General features: G+C 39.4%; 1 protein-coding gene across 2 annotated transcripts; it reads right to left on the bottom strand.

Moving 5' to 3' along the window:
* Positions 1 to 402: 402 nt before the first annotated feature.
* LOC116940234 (uncharacterized) lies at positions 403 to 16,452 on the bottom strand. 2 transcript variants are annotated; one of them, XM_032949725.1, is made up of 6 exons: positions 16,385 to 16,452; positions 15,182 to 15,232; positions 9,365 to 9,496; positions 7,951 to 8,145; positions 4,424 to 6,365; positions 403 to 1,751 (listed from the first exon to the last, which is right to left on the bottom strand). In XM_032949725.1, exons 1-6 carry the CDS (start codon positions 16,400 to 16,402, stop codon positions 1,348 to 1,350), a joined length of 2,742 nt encoding a protein of 913 aa, XP_032805616.1. In that variant the 5' UTR covers positions 16,403 to 16,452; the 3' UTR covers positions 403 to 1,347. The 2 variants fall into 2 exon arrangements, with proteins under 2 accessions (XP_032805616.1, XP_032805618.1); XM_032949727.1 differs by lacking the exon at positions 7,951 to 8,145.
* Positions 16,453 to 16,965: the final 513 nt, after the last annotated feature.

The following is a 16,965-nucleotide window of genomic DNA, read 5'->3' as shown; positions in this document are numbered from 1 at the left end:
CTACTTTAAACATGGGAATGTTTTGTTGTGGTTTAGTATGCGAGATTAATACAATGACTGCGTGAAACTCTAATTTGTGAACGTCTCACAATGCACTGGGTGTCGACGGTTAATTGGTCAAAGCAGATATAGTCGCACATGTACAGTATTCATTAACTCAGGGTATGCAAGTTTGTGTGGTTGTGTGCATACTGGTAGCACCATAGGCCCACAAACATATAACCTACAGTATTTAATGTTGTTTATCGAAGCATAATGGGCATACTAGAAATTGTCAATACAGCACTACACTAATTTATGATATAATCAAATTTTTTTTAATACAATGTAGTCTGTGCACTCACAGGTCATACATACAATACACAGCAGTAGAACTTCTGCAATAGCAAGGTATCAAACAAATTCATTGTGGAAAAAGGGAACCTATTTATTACACGCGCATATATTTACATGTGAAACATGTACAAGTAAAAACTGATTGCTAAAGCGCCACGAACACAAGGAAAATACCTAAACATGGCTTCATTTCAGTGATATTTTTTACAGATCTTTATACATTAAGAAATATTTTCTGTATTTGATTTATATTACAATATCAACACCTTCTGACATCTCCTTGTAACACGAGATTTTTTTTATATAAGCAGTATTTTTAAAGTTATTGCCCAAAAATTGGCAATGTCAACACCAGTACCATAAAGACTGGATTAGTTATTGAGCAATATTCTGCATTGAAATCACCATCAGTGACTTAGCAGATGGTAATTTGCGTTTCACCAAGTGTAGATGCCAAAACAACACGCAATAAATCACGTAATTGGCTTTAGACCTGAGGTTTGTTTCATTTATTACATACCTACAAAACTTGTGGCACTGCAAAAAGTTACAAGGTGGACTGAAATCAAATTAATGTACACATTTAATTGTGTCAAAAGGCAGACTGAACTGAAAAAGACAAGTCAACAGTGGGCAGATATCCTGCTAGAATTAAAGGCAATCCGTGGTTGTGTGTGCGTGTTCTTTTGCACATTTAATGTTACTCAAAATACATAAAAAGCCACTGAATGGCCATGGAGTTTGTCAAGGTTTCATTTCACAAAGACCCCCTACATATTCCACCATTGTCAAAACAGTTATTGTTATTTTTAGTGCACTATTAACCTGACAAATATAGTGGTAAACTTTAACCAGGTATTTTTCTCAGCGTAAATCAGCACATTTCAGATAAACTGGATAACATTTTGGTCTTTTATCAATTAGCTCATATCTCGATACTTACTATCAACATAAAATCACATAATAATTTAACAGCAATCGCAAAAAAAAACGGATTTATATTTTCACTTCTTAGCCATATTTTTTCTTGTCTGCCTCTATCTCCTGCTTTCGACGGAGAATTTCTGCATTTTTTTCTTGGATTTTCCGAATTCGTTCATCAAGCTCACTCTCTTTGTCTGCCGAAACATCCTTTTGTGCTTCGGCCTTCTCTTTTCTATGGGGAACAGATATTTGTGAAGCCAATCCTGAAACAGGCTCATTATTTCTGCTCCGCTTTGACATTTCCCAGCTTCCACCTTCGCTTGATGCTGGCTCCTCTTGCTGCTTTTGTTTTCCTCCTTCCGTTTGATACGACCCTTTGGAGTTGCTTTGCTGCACTAAACAATCAAATGTTTTTTTTACAGTTATGTGCTGCTTGACTTCACCAATTCGCAGGTGCACTGGCAGACGTTTTTGGAGTGACTCCTCCTCCCCTGAAGAAGAGACAATCACAGTTCAAGTCATACGCACCAAATACACACCATTAACAGCCCCAGTAATCTTACGTCTGCGCTTAATGCCCAAACGCTGCATGTAAAGTTTGTACTAATTTGTAGTTGAAATCATTGATCGCTATACATTTCTGTGTAAGAGGAGGTTATTCGAGATAAGCTTCATTGAGACGGCTGACCACCCCCACTGCTCATAATTTACACAACTACATTATGCAGTGCCGCAAAACAGAAGCCCACTCCTCCATCATCATGTACTCTTGCATTAAACCCTTACAGGAAATGCCATTCAAAGTTTCACACGTTACCTTGCTTGTAATAATATACAAAACAATAGTTAATAATTATTCCTATCCTTTTGCATAACACAACTTAATAACCGTGAGTTTGTTTATTTGAAGAATGTATTTTCATCGATCATAACCCTTTCAAACATTACACTTGACATGTTTTATTGGACCTTAAATAACGTTTACTACAGTCGTTTGTCTGGTTTTATTTCTAAATCATAAATATCCTACTTCCACAGCTTTACAGATCGTTTCAAATAAAATCATGACAAATGCTTCAGGTGAGGACATTGTAGATGTCACACTTGAAGAGATAACCAATGCCCTTCACTCTATGCAAAACAGAAAGGTTTTCAGACCAGATGGGATAACACTGTGGCGATCATAAAAAATTCAGCCGCACATCTTGGCTCACAACCAGTAGATACATGTCCTAAATATTTCCTTTACACAAGAGAATAAACGCCTCAACCGTATAAATATCCTTAATTTTTCCATTGATAACAGACAAAACAGATTTTGGGATAGTTATAGAATCATCAGCCTCTTACCACACCTATGTAAACTGTGCACGAAGGTTGATGAAGACAAACTAATGGCCACCCAACCATGTTAGCATGCTGGTTTTAGAAAACGTGTTTCTACCTCGAGCACATACTATTACGTCGAGAAGAAAACACGATTTGGCAGGCAGACCTCGCTTTAGCGCTCAAGATGCATTTCTGGAGAAGTGGGCGCTCATCAAAATCAGTGCTACAAAGGTGTAATCATACCATTGCATATATGAGGATGCATTCCCGGCAGCGTTATATCTTTCGTATGAGCAATATATGAGCGCTTCACTGGGGTATTGGTAATAGCACTAATAATAACAATACAGATGGCAAACATTATTTAATGAATAAACAAATATATAACAATCGAATTTCGTGCTGTACTCACGAGTGCTATCTATTGTACTCCTGCAAGGCAGCGGCGGGAGATGAGGTTGGAGCTGCTGCGCTCCCAATGCCGGTCTTAGTGATGCCCTCAGTCAAACGTTGTGGTGAGGTTTCTTTTAGGTGGAACCTGACACTATCCTGGTCTCGTGAGTTCTCACCTGGCTAAATTAACATGGGGGGGGGGGTAGATTTTGTTTTAAATGTAATCATGATCACCACTCATGATAATCATCATGATCAATTCCTGGGGGGGGGGGGGGTCTGACTGGCTCAGCGTACGTCACTCTCATTGGCTGAGCGAATGATGGGGGGTACACGTTGCCTCGCCTGGCGCTGCCGTGTGTTCTCACTCATGAGCGCTGTTTAAATGTTTTCATTTCATTGTAGTAAAACAATTTCTCCAGGACAATGAGCGCCATAACAAATCAGAGTTCTACGGGGTCGCGCTAAGCAAGGGCTGCATGGTAAATATAATTCAGCCTAGCTTTTTAAGATGATGAAAAAGGATTAAACTTGAACTGGGTCAATCTTCAGACTGAAGCTTTTGTCTTCACAAATGTATTCAACCTATCTCAGCTCACCTGTTCACCAACAAGTCCTCATATTAAAAAAACCCCTGATAACTCATCAATCCTTGACGTCATCATGTCAAACGCTCGAGAAGAGTCTGTAAAAGTGTGCCTGGGTAAATCATCTAAGTGACCACTCAATGATATTTGGCATTCGACACATGCATCTGCTTCAAGTTCCACATTATTTTACATTTAAACGCTCTTTGAATTAATTTTAGTATCAGGCCTTCAATCTCGGCATTGTTAATTCTGATTTCCCTTATGTATGTAAGATTCCCATATTGGACAACCAACCTAAAGACCTTGCAATCTATAGTTGACAAACATGCTCCAGGAGAAATCAAGCCCCCTGGTTCAATACAAACAATTGCCCAGTTCATCCTTTCCAGAAATGCAGATTGGAAACTTACTAAGCCAACAGGTTTAGACTCAAACTGGAGCAACTACAGGCCTAAGGAACTGCTGCAGCCCAAACACCATCATTTTCAGGCTACCCCCTTTGGCCCAAAAGATAAACCCAAAATTTTCTGGAAAGCCATAAAGACCCTTGAAGGTAAAACATATTGGATATGGAGTACCACCAAGACTTTGCTCAATGGCAGTTGCCTTTCTGACCAAAGTGCAATTATAAATTGGTTTAATTCGCACTTTGCATCTGCCAGCCTTGTGACACCACCTGCCTTGTGACCTGCCCTCCTCACTTCCCCCTAAACATAAATTGTATTTCCTCCCAAAGGACCACTTAGTTATCCAATCTCCCTCATGTAGCCTCAATAAAATAAGATTATGAACACACCCTGTTCTTAAAATTACCACACCTCAGTGTTTCTAAGGGAGCACAGTGACAATACCTTCCATGATGAGGACTTTTCGCTCCATGTTGCTAGAAGTCTTGCCTTCTCTCCTCTTGCTTTTGGCATGAGAGTCATCCTTATCTGGACTCTGGCTCCTTGTGTTCACCTTATCTTCTCGTGGCACTGAGTCTCTTTTTTCCATCCTGTGCCTGTATCTCTCCAACTGCACTGACGTCTGCTTGATCGTGCCTTTCTTATCATTTATGACACTTTTTAAAATGGCGATGGGGTCATAAGGCACATCATCATTTGCATTAAATGTTCTCTCGTGTTCTCTTGATGGTCCAGAGACAGATTTTTTGCAGTCTTCCTTCAAAGGTCCAAGCCTGTGTTTCAGTGACTTTTTTTTGTTTTCATTGACCTCATCTCTGTTCTTAAAATGTTCCATCTGATTTGCATCATTGTCCACGCCACCATAAGCCAGAGACATTAGTTTTTCCTGAAGAGATTTCTTTCCATCCACCCGACTCATTTTGGCATTAATGTCCCTCTCATCTCGCAGGTCATGTTTTCTCGGATCCAACTCCTTTCTTTGGGAATAGGTCTCAAACTCATTTCTTTTGTCCACAAGCCCATCAGTTCCCCTGGAATTATTTGTTCTCTTTTCAAATGACTTCTCTCTTTTTGTTCGCTGCACTGAATCATCACTATCAGGATATCTGTCATTATAAATGCCATTATCCTTTGCGCTTGACAGATTTTCCATTACTGAACGTCCACTGTGATCCTCTGAACAATTATCTTGTTTTTTTTCAATTGACCTTTTCTCTCCATCCTGGTTTTCTTTAAAAACTGGATATACTGATGCATCAGCCTCGTTGTCCACTTCTCTTTTTAATTTTATGTGTTTTAGGGAAATACGTTTCACTTCAGCAGAGCTGACATTCACCTCCTGACATTCAAACTTTCTCCTTCTTGCTGCCAGTGTGGCTTCATCGGGAAGTGGGATGAGCTCCGCATACCTATTTTTTTGACTATCTTCCTTTTCTTTTTCAATGACAATTGCATGAGCATTTTTCTTGGACAAAAGCAAATCATATCCTTGTTGACCTTTGTCATCCTCTGAAAAGGTATTTCTGCTGGATGTTAAATGAAAGGCATGCAATGGGGAGCGAGACCTCGATCGTTCTCGAGAATATGTTTTGCCCTCTGTTTTTTCCCTGCCACAAAACCTTAAAGGTGATTGAGAATGAGACCTTCTTTGTAAATTGTTGCTTACTTCATGTTTCCTCCTATCTAAAATGTTATGTGATGAATGAGGATGCCTGGTTTGCTTACTAGATGAACCCAATTCTCTGTCCGAACACTCATTAAATCTCAATGACTCACTGTAGCTGTTACCATCCTCGTCACTGGCCGATGTATGTTTACTTTTACGCTGTGATGAACTGTCATCCTTTGTGTGGCCACAAAGATTCTCCTTGCCAGGTGACAAAGATGACAATGGCCGATGCACGTCTGAATGCGGACACTTTTTGTCCACTCTGTCATCTTTTGAATTCTTGCAGGGAGAGTTTTCTTTTGGTGATGTTTTAGAAATATGAGAATCTTCTACATAATGTGCTGGGCTTTTATCAGATCTTTCAAGAGCTTCAGCAATCATTTCTTCTTGCACTGTATTCATACTTTGTGAAGCATCACCTACTGGCGACTTATTTTCTAATATAGTTTCAGCACTGGATATTCCTGTGCTCATATCAGCATCAGTAGTTGCAGAATAATCTTTATTTTCCCTTGAAAATCCTTGACATGCATCCTCTTCAGAATCAGAAGTATCTGACCTGTAAGAACCCTTTTCCGATTGGTTTCCCGAGTCTTCCATCTCATCCGAACTTGACTCCGACTGGCTTTGTTCATTGTCCGAGTCACTGTCAGATTCAAAGCGACTGAATTTGTCATCCCGTTTTGACTGCTGTGGGGATCCCATCACTTCAGCACCCTGCAATGACATGCATATTTCGATTTCATTGTTAAATCCTCCCCATGTTAAGTCAACTCATGTAAGCCCTGTGCAATTTTACACATTGCGCATGCTATGTCAACATAAACTTTTAAATCTCAACCAAAACACTAAGTTACTTTGTTGCAATCATCACCCTTAAAATATATTTACATCAGACGAGGAATGTCACTATGTATTAGCTACACTGGTTGAAATGAAAATGAATACTAGGGCAGAGGCAGGAACTGGAATCCTCTTTTGTTGTCATATATTTGTGTTGTAAAAGCCATCAATTTCACAGCGTAAAGAATGCACTCCATGAAACTTGAAAATAGCTGTATGTCATAACAGTGTTACAAAAATCGATTAACATTTTTACTAAATTCACTGTTTTCCCACCTAAATGACTGTGAATCCCATTTTCATAACGGGAAACAATGCACGTAAACAAGCACTTGCAATCTTAGAAATAAGCAAACCTCATGAATGGTTATTTTGATTGCATAAATCAGGGGTGGGGAACCTTTTTTCCGCCAAGGGCCATTTGGACATTTATAACATCATTCGCGGGCCATACAAAATTATCAACTTTAAAATTAGCCTGTTATATTTGGCCAAACATTTAAGTAACTCACCCCTAATGTGATGGTTGGAACAGACCAAATTATTTCGCGGGCCTCATACGGCCCGCGGGCCAGACGTTCCCCACCCCTGGCATAAATTGTCAACATTACCGTTTTTCCCCCTCAGATTCGTGTATTTATATTAAAACAAAATGCAATGAGCACAAAACCTTCATCATTTTTATATTTACTTCAATAAATGTAAATAAATGTGCATGTAGTGCAAAAAATATTAATAAAATAAACGCGGAACGTTAGTTACATTTTCAACCTGTAGTAATATTGAAATGAAATGGTCAACTGCCAGTCTATTGCCTTTTTCCTATACAGTAAAACCTTGGATTGCGAGTAACTTGGTCTGCGAGTATTTTGCAAGACGAGAATTTTTTTTAAATATTAATTTGATAAACGAGCGAGGTCTTTGTCTGCCGAGCGTCACGTGATCACAACTGATATACGAGTGCTTTGATATACGAGTGCTTCGGATTACAAACACGTTTCCGGAACGAATTATGCTCGCAATCCAAGGTTTTACTGTATTGCAACTTATTTTCAATGGTGCTAAATAGATAACAGAGCAAAATCCATGTGTTTTAACATCAAACTTCCAGAGCTGAATTTCTATTTAAAGCTTTCGTGACTGCAAGGATTCATCTTCTTTGGTTCTTTCGGTAAAGTCACGTAGAATGAGAATAAAATAATAAATTGATAAAATAAAATAACACAATAATATTCTCACGACGTTTCGGCCACAACACAAGCGGCCTTCATCTGAGCTGAATTCAGTCAAGCATCTAGTAAAATATAACTTGTCGCAAACCCTACCAAATAGTGATCTAATTAAAATATGTAGAGCATTCTGTAAATCAGAGCGTACAATTAAGAAGCATGTAATAAAATTTAGTTGCTTATAATGTAATCGCTGTGTTTAACTCTTGGTGATGTTTCCTTAAACCCACCTCTGTAACGATGTGATGAGGCAGGCGCTCATTCACGCTCATGTTGCACTCTCCGCCAAGGGGTGGATTTGTCTGGAGATCCGTCTCAGTGTAGACGAGAGGAATGACTATCAAGTTACTCCGCTTAGGATACACTTCTAGTCTTTCATCGGGACTTGCAGGCAAATAGGTAGCATCATCTTCTGTTTCAGTGCCCTAAACAAAAAACATTTTTTTTACAAATTATAAAAATCCTGCTGTAGAGAAACTGACGTTTTTGTTTTTCCGCTTGTAGCAGCATTCAGTGGGAAATTTCTAAACACTTCCCATTATTGCTGCATTATGTAATAAAGCAAAGAAATTAAAAGTAATAGTAAGTTGGACAGCTTTAATGGTCATCGTGATAATACGTCAGTTTAAAACCAGTTCCATCATACCTGTCTGGTAATGTCTACATTAAGAATATGCACCATCGGCTTAGCAGGAAATAGCAAAGACCCCATGACAATAATTGTAAGCGCAGGTTATTGAATCAGTTACACTTCCAATCCAAAATCTGAGAAAGTAAAAACATTGTGAAACACCAATCACCTGGCCCTATTGACGCTTACCACTCACCCACACTGAGCACACACATCGCAAACACTCAAAACATTACTATGTCCAAAAAATATAAATACGAGCTGCAACAGTACTGCATATACGTACTGCATCGTATAAGCAGCGTTATTAAGTGCAATAAGCATGCTTTATCTAGCAGGTAGTATACTATTCATGATCTTTGATTCTTTCGGTAAAGTCCAGTAAATACAAAAAATTGTCAACATTACCGTTTTTTTAGTCTACGTGACTTTACCGAAAGAACCAAAGAATATGAATTCCTGCAGTCACGAAAGTTTTAAGTCAAAGTTGAGGTAGTATACTACTCATTGTTTAGCAGGCACTTATTACCTCAGAAGCCAAATATATCACGTGGTGCCAATTGCGAGATTTGTAAATGTTGCTTTCTGATTGGTCAGTAATGTCAGACTGCCAGAGAACCATTCTGATTGGTCAATAGTGACAGATGAACACCAGACAGACAGCCCTTTAACATATACATGGGTCTATGTAATGAGTTAATCAGGTCTCATTTGCAAGATATATGAAATTCAACAGGCCTATTAAAGTTTGTGAAGCGAGATGTAACATTGTAAAGAATGTAGGCCAGGCTTCCAGACAGTTGTTAATCCCAGGATTTTTTATATGGTCACATTTTTAAACATGACCTTAATATTCAATGGATATAATGAAACAGCACACGCAAAGGTTACAAAATTTCAAAATTATCTCAGTTTCATTGTGCTACCCATCGTTAAAGGACAGTGAACTTGCCCATGAAAACAGAATATTCAATGAATCTGCAGAATACAGTTACAGGATTATAAGAGCTTACTGTGAAGGCTGACAGTTTCTTCGTCTGTAAAGCAGCCAAACGCAAAACCTCCAGGTCTTCGTCATCCTCTGCTTGGCTGCTATTCTCATCCTGAGACAGACTCGCTTGTTCAATCTTTGTATCTGCAGATTTCTGTATATGCACAAGTCAGTAATTTATGTTAGGGACATTTATTCTGCCATTCTGGAGTCACATTTAGCAACTGTGACTATGCTTCAATTAGACGTCTGTCGTAATGATGTATTGTTTGAGCATATGCATAGTTCTGCCCTCTTTTCTGATCATCTCTACAGCTGTCTATGTTTGGAATAATTCTGACTGATTTGTAAAATCTGATATCCGGATAGCTCTTCATACTTCCAGCTACATATGCACCCAAAAGGTTACATAATCACCCATAACACATAGCCCTAGATAATCACCATCAATGAAACAGCAATATGTGCAATTATACAGTTTAATTGTATTATGTTTAATAATACACAGCAGAGCAACACACAGAATTCCATATTGCCAGGGTTCATCACTAACTATATTCTGCTAATGCAAAATCATCTTAATTTCTGTGTGCAATGAAATGCAGGAGTCGAGGAAAAAATCTGTCAACCAATAAATGTTACTATCATGGTATATTTTCAACATACAATTTCAACATTGAAATTAAATACACAAAAATTGCTTTTAGCTTATTATGAATTGTAATGTACGAATATGTTGAATGTGTGAAGACCATTTCCAAACTGTTTAAGCTAAAATGGTCAATGAGCACTGTTATATTTTCAGCAATCTTTATTTATACAGGAGAAATCTGATGTACAGTATGTCTATATTCTTGGTTCTTTCGGTAAAGTCACGTAAAAGGAAAACAATAAAATAAAAATATAAAACAATACAATTATCACGACGTTTCGACTGCAACACAAGCAATCATCATCAGATGTGAAAACCACAACAAGAAAATTTGAAAAAAAATGGCGGTTATTTTTAACGTTAGCACCACGGAGAGAGATTTGACAGTTTGTTCAGATGGACGAGTCCATCTATGTTCGGAAAAGAGTGGGGAGACGAAAAATAATGGATGCGGTCTGAAAGCCACCGTAAGCGTGAACAATCAATTAAGACCTGAAATGGTTTATCAAATCCTTCCAATGATTGCTGGGCCAGAATCCATCTTCTCGGTTGAAATTGTCTGTTTGTATATGTGGATAGCCTCATCAACGAATCTCTCATGGTAGCCAGATGGCTTGCAAAGAACCTCTGTCTTGGAGAAGTCAATGTCATGTGAACCTACTGAATTATAACAGTGATCTGTCACGGCCGAGGTGTTGGTCCTACCGTGTTTCAGGTCTGCTTTGTGTTCACGAATGCGGTCCGAGACATGTCGTTTGGTTTCTCCAATCTAACTACTACTACAGAGGCAACTTAGTTTGTAGACGCCAGGGTACTGTATGTCCGGAATCACATCTTTTACAGGTGGAACCAGATCACGGATTTTATGTAATGTGTTGAATCGGACCTGGATCTTGTGTTTATTCAAGATTTTGAAGACCTTTTTTGTGATCCCCGCAATGTAGGGTAAAGTGATGCTTTTGAAAGGCTCAAGAGGGTCCTTCTTCATGGTTGGAGTGATAGCTTTGCGGATTGTGTAGTCGGAATAACCATTAGCCTTAAGAGCTTGGTGTACGTGCTTGAGTTCACTGGCTATGTGTTCCTGGTCGGATATGCATTGGGCTCTATGGTGCAGAGTCTTGATGAGGGAATTCTTCTGTGGTTTTCACACCTGATGATGATTGCTTGTGTTGCAGTCAAAACGTCGTGATAATTTTATTGTTTTATATTTTTGTTATTTTGTTTCCCTTCTACGTGACTTTACAGAAAGAACCAAGAATATGAATCCCTGCAGTCACAAAAGTTTTAAATCAAAACACAGTACGTCTGTTAACTAGAACATTACTGCATTATTACTCATATTTTTTCACAATTCACATGGCATTTGTTTCTAAGACTAAGTGTACAAAATATCATCAGTCATGATCTACCCACTGCTGGATGATGGCTTCTGCAAGCAAAACTATGTCAGTTCTATTGCATCACTCCATATTTGAAGTGAATGCTCTCTTGGGTATGGTTCCTCACTTGGCTGTGATTCCGTCCCATCTGTTTGTTAAGAATTAGACTAAAAAAAGCTAAATCCTACCTCCATGTTAACCATCTTCACTTTGTAATTAGCTTAAAAAAATATCTACCTAAGTGTAACTTTAAGATGTATCACACCAGTCTTTGTTGAATTTGATGTCAAGCAATATCTCAATCTGTGGTTGGTCAACTAGAAGTAGGGCCAGCAAGTCGATCACAGAAGAATCGGTTTATAATCCAGTTTACGTTAAGTTTCAAAATCGATTCTATTTCATACAAAATGTAATCTACGCCAACCCCACGATTGATTCCAAATCTTGGAATTTAAATAACACAATTTTTTTTATTAATTAAAACAAATTATCTTTTATTCAATTGCCATAAATATCCGGAGGTATTAAATGTTACTTGTTAAGGAATGTTACGAATCTATTGCGCGATTGATCATTGGCACCAGTCTCTGTCAATCAGGGGATTCGGGGGACAGTGCAATTTGACAACAGCAAGAGCTGTAGTTTCAAAAAAATCTCAGCTGTGTCGAGTTGTTTTTCGTTTGTTGACGGAATGCATAAGTGAACTTGCATACAACATAACATAGCCAATGTGGAAAAAAACCTTGTAAATTTCAATGCGACATAAAAATCGGCATGTATAAATCAAACCCGGAAGGTATACGTCTCTCTCCGAGTCGTCCGAGGAAAATTAAAAGTAGTAATTAACCAAATGTCAAATAAAGATTAACACTGTACCAATGTAATTTAACATTTTAATAGAAAAGAAATGTTTTTTTAATGGACAAAGGGGAAACCATGCACAGACAGAAATGTGATACTGTTCTTCAAGGCTACTATGTAACAGTGACCTGACAGCAAACAGTGACATGAGTGCTGATTCGGAGGAGTGTTCTTCAAATCTGGAGAGCTTATTTCAAAGATACGCTCAAGACTGAAGGCCGAGCAGATCAACATGATGCTCTTCCTGTACTACGATATGTAGCTGAAGAAGAAATTACTGGTATGAGGTGGTATGAAAAAAATTATTGTGTGAATTCCAATTATTGATCAAGTTTTAAACAAAATTATAGGTGCGAATTGTTTAGTTTTTAATAGAGTAGTTATGTTTGTGTATAATGGCCATTATATATTTGGCTAGCAGGTGTACCCATTCTTCGCACGGAAATTAATAGTTTAGTCCATCACAGATGTGACGTCACCACTCACTTGCCGTGCAATAGATTATATTCCCCCCCCAAAATACAAAAGTCTATGTTTAGACTTTTTGCATTGTGTACAGTCTGGAAGCTACCCACATGCCAAAGTTCAAGTTTGTTGCATGTTGGGAAGCATGCTAAACATTTCGAACAGACACACCAACTATGGCTGCAAAGTTTGGTCGTACATGTTATATATATCGTTTGTTAAATTTGAATCACAGTTCCTATGATCACTGTTACATTGTTTTTGTAGCTTTTTGATTTTGAAAAGTTTTGGTTTAGCGACATTTGTTTGTTGTTGTACAGAGTTAGCCTGATAACTTTAATCTACATTGTCTTGTGATTGTTATTATTTGACTTGCATCCCACTGGGACTTTTGCACACAGCGTTGAACTATGGTGTGTTTTCTGGAAGACTTTGCTGTTTTTTCCAGGATTTTTCTGTTGCGTGTAGTCACTTTAAGATGTTTCTTATTCATGTTTTTGTTTTGCTGTGGTTGCACCCGAGTCAAGAGCCGCAGGGCTCACAGGGTTATACTTAATAACTGAAACTGAAAAACATTCACAAAGTTCCCTTTTATATATACAGACTAGCTTTAATACCCGGCTTTGCCCGGAGCCGACGGAGGGAGCCGACGGAGAGAGCTGACGGAGCCGGGGGAGCCGACAGGGCAGGGGGGGGTCCGACGGAGCGGGAGGGGCCGACGGAGCCGGGGGGGGGGGGGAGCCGGGGGGGGGGAGGCCGACGGAGCCGGGGGGGGGCGACAGTTCCTATGATTACTGTTGTTGCATTGTTTTTGTAGCTTTATTTTGATCTGGTTGTGGTGTAATCGTTTTCTGCAATGTAGATTCATATTTTGTTTGTTGCGGTTACACCCAACTTAAGAGCCGCATGGCTCACAGGGCTATACCAAATAAATGAAACTTGTCTTGGATTAATACACGGCCTACGCGGAGGGTGGGGGAGATGCGTGATGTCAGCAGGCACACTGCATAACGCTGCCGCATGCGGGTGACATCACAGATGTGACGTCACCGCTCACGTGCCGTGCAAAATATATGCATTATTGCCCCCCCCCCCCCAAAATACAAAAGTGTATTTTTTTATACTTTTTGCATTGTGTACAGTCTGGAAGCTACCCACATGCCAAATTTCAAGTTTGTTACATGTTGAAAAGTATGCTAAACATTTCGAACAGACACACATTCACAAATGTCCCTTTTATATAGATTAATACTTGTATTATTTTTTTCAATATATTTACATATAGTTATACTCAAGTATTTATAGCCTTCAGGCACAACATATTCAGAACCTTCAGTTAATGTGTACTGTTTCTGTATATAGTTAGTTTTTATCACTTAAGTCTTGAATTATGCATGCTGTATTCATCCAGCAAGAATACATTCTAAAACAAAATAACGGGTTTGTAAGAAGTTAGTTTTTCTCAGGGGTGGTGCGAAGTTAAATCGGAAACGACATCAGAATCGATTTCATTCACTATAGATCAGGAACTCTTTCTCAAGTGGATTCTGAAGTTCCAAAACAAATCTTGTAATTCAGTGAATATTACTTATGAGCAAATTTTTTACGAAAGCTGAAAAGTATGCATGGAAAGGGGCGCACTTGCAATTACTGAGGCAAAAAGGAACACATGATGAGGAAACAATTGAAAGTTGTTAAATGAAGTGAACTTGGTGGTAACCTAATGACGCAGTTAGTTATCACCAAAGTAGAAAACATGTTTGAGAGGACATCTACTGTGGAGATGGGTTAAGAAAAGCCGCTCTTGTGCAGGTGCTAGATGGATTGTTACATTGCAAAAATGTAGAGATCGTGAAGACTCGGAGAGGCATTTATCAAGCAGTCGATGGATCATGGCTGCTGCTGATTAACAATGTAAACAAATACATTTAAACTGATCACTTTGTCATGTGCAAGCACTTTAAAACGTTGTCCAAATGAATGAGTATATATTCTTTAAAAAAGTAACAGGTAATGGAGTGTTCCTGAATTTGGAGCTATAAGCCTTTCATCTCATTAAGGGACTTAAACTATTGATGTTCCAAGTAGTTGGATTGGTTTAGTGTTATAGCTAGGATACAGCTTGCGTATTAAAATCAAACATGTTTTTGTGATAATCTTTTACTAGTGGTTTGACAACCAAATGCCTTAATAGGAACAAATATATTTAGTGAATCATGTAGGGCAGTATTGACAAATTCGTTGAATTTCCAACCTAGCTGAGTGTCTTGTAAGCATAAGAGTGTAATACTCATATTCATTAAGGACCAGAAATAAACAAGGCACAAACTTCAGTAACATATCCGCTACAACACTCATTAAAACTGTGCCACCTCATAAAGTTAATGAAATTGTAGTTTGTGTAAATGAGTAGACTGTTTAATACAGTCTAGTTAAAGCAAACACCATTATTGGTCAAAGTGTTAACCAATTTGTAGCTTACAGATTTGAACGAGGCCAAGACTGCTGATCTCAACTCTGCCAATTCTGCATCCTGAAATGATAAAAACATGTAAATTGGTATTAGAATAAAAAAAACACTCAAAAGATAACTGTTGGTCAATCCACTATTCGTGAGCATGTATACTATATGCTGCTGTTATGAGTAAAAATGTCCCCATGTTCAAATGAGTATTGAGCCGTGTTCATCTGAATTGGCGTGTCCATGACAAAGGTGGAGGGCCCATATTCCTACGACCCGGTTACAGGCTGCCTACAGGATATAAAGTTATCCAAGTCAACCTATGGCACCTGAAGATATTCTGCCAGCGAGCCTTCGACACTTCACGTGGCCTGAAATTTTACATAGCCTGGGACAAGCGCCGTGATGACGTCCCCGCCACTTAGTGGCGGATGACGGTTGTTGTTTTTATAGGATGCCCACACAGTGCTACATACTATAAAGTGAATATCTCTATGGTCAAAGGGACGTTCAGCAATGCACACGTTAAAAGGCGGCCTCTGGGGCTTGCGGTTAACATTCCATATTCTCGTGACGGGGACCGATATATCCTTTGAACGATTAACTTTTCTACAACAACAAAAAAGCACTCATCTCGTCCGGGTAGGATGATGGGATGTATGTTCAACTTCTTAAGTTACGTACGCAGCCAAACGTGCTAATCAAAAGATATGTTTCCACACGTGCGCTAACGTACAACACGTGCACATACCGAACTTATACACGCAGCTCAATGGCGATTTAATTTTAAACGCCTTTCGCGTAAAGGCCAAAACACCGGGGCGGGCTTTCGCTCGCAGCGTTTGTAAAGTACAGATTTTTTTTTTAAACGGCGGTGCAAGAAATGTCTAAGGCCATTTTTTTTCAAAATCGTAAACCAATACTCCTCCGACAAACGAATTCGACGAACCGAGCGTCGAGGAGTAACTCGGTTAACAGTGCCAGTCTGGCGAGGCCTAGCCCAGAGGGAGGCCTGGCGCCACCTTCCACGTCTTGGACCACAACAAGTCTCGCGCGTGGCGCCTTCGGCAGCCAGCGCCGCGTTTAATCGACGTGCAGCCGCGAAGTAGCAACAACGCCAAGCTGGGCTGATCAAAACAAAACAACAACAACAACAACAAAAAAACCGCCGATAACAAGAACGCATCCGCAGTTACGACGGCACGAGAACGTGCGACGACTCACATCCTCGCTGGCCGCCATCTTGATCCGGACTCTACCACTGAGCCCGGTCACGAGGGGGGTGTTCGGGGGGGGGATGGGGGGGGTAGACTTCCGCGCTAAGCTAACGAGGACCGCGTCTTATTTTTTTACCCTTGCAATGTTATTCGGATAAATGCCTTTGCATTCGAACGCGCCGTTTAACGACCGGCGTCGACCGCTGGGTAACATTCAACGCTTTCGTTACAAACGAACACCTTGTTGAACATCGCGTTCGTTCCCCAGCGTTAAGGGGCTCCCACCTGACCGGCAATGGAAGATTAAAAAAATATATATATAAATCCTCGCCGGTGCCGAATTCCCACCGTGCACAGCCCACCACAAATGTTTCACCCTCTCGGCGGCAAAATTGTTGTCTTTAGTTTATTCCTAATTGATACAATTAAGAGTCGCGTTAAAATAGTTCATAGTTTATTTTAGTTCATTGTATTTTGGTATAGCCCTGTGAGCCATTCGGCTCTTGAGTCGGGTGCAACCACAACAAACATAAAAAAACACGAACAATAAAACATCTTAAAGTGACTTTGTGTGACTGTGCAAAACAG

Source organism: Petromyzon marinus, chromosome 8, assembly GCF_048934315.1.
Source record: "Petromyzon marinus isolate PM22_M1 ecotype Great Lakes invasive population chromosome 8, UKy_Petmar_22M1.pri1.0, whole genome shotgun sequence".
NCBI lineage: Eukaryota > Metazoa > Chordata > Hyperoartia > Petromyzontiformes > Petromyzontidae > Petromyzon > Petromyzon marinus.
This window is presented reverse-complemented; position numbering and strand designations above follow the sequence as displayed.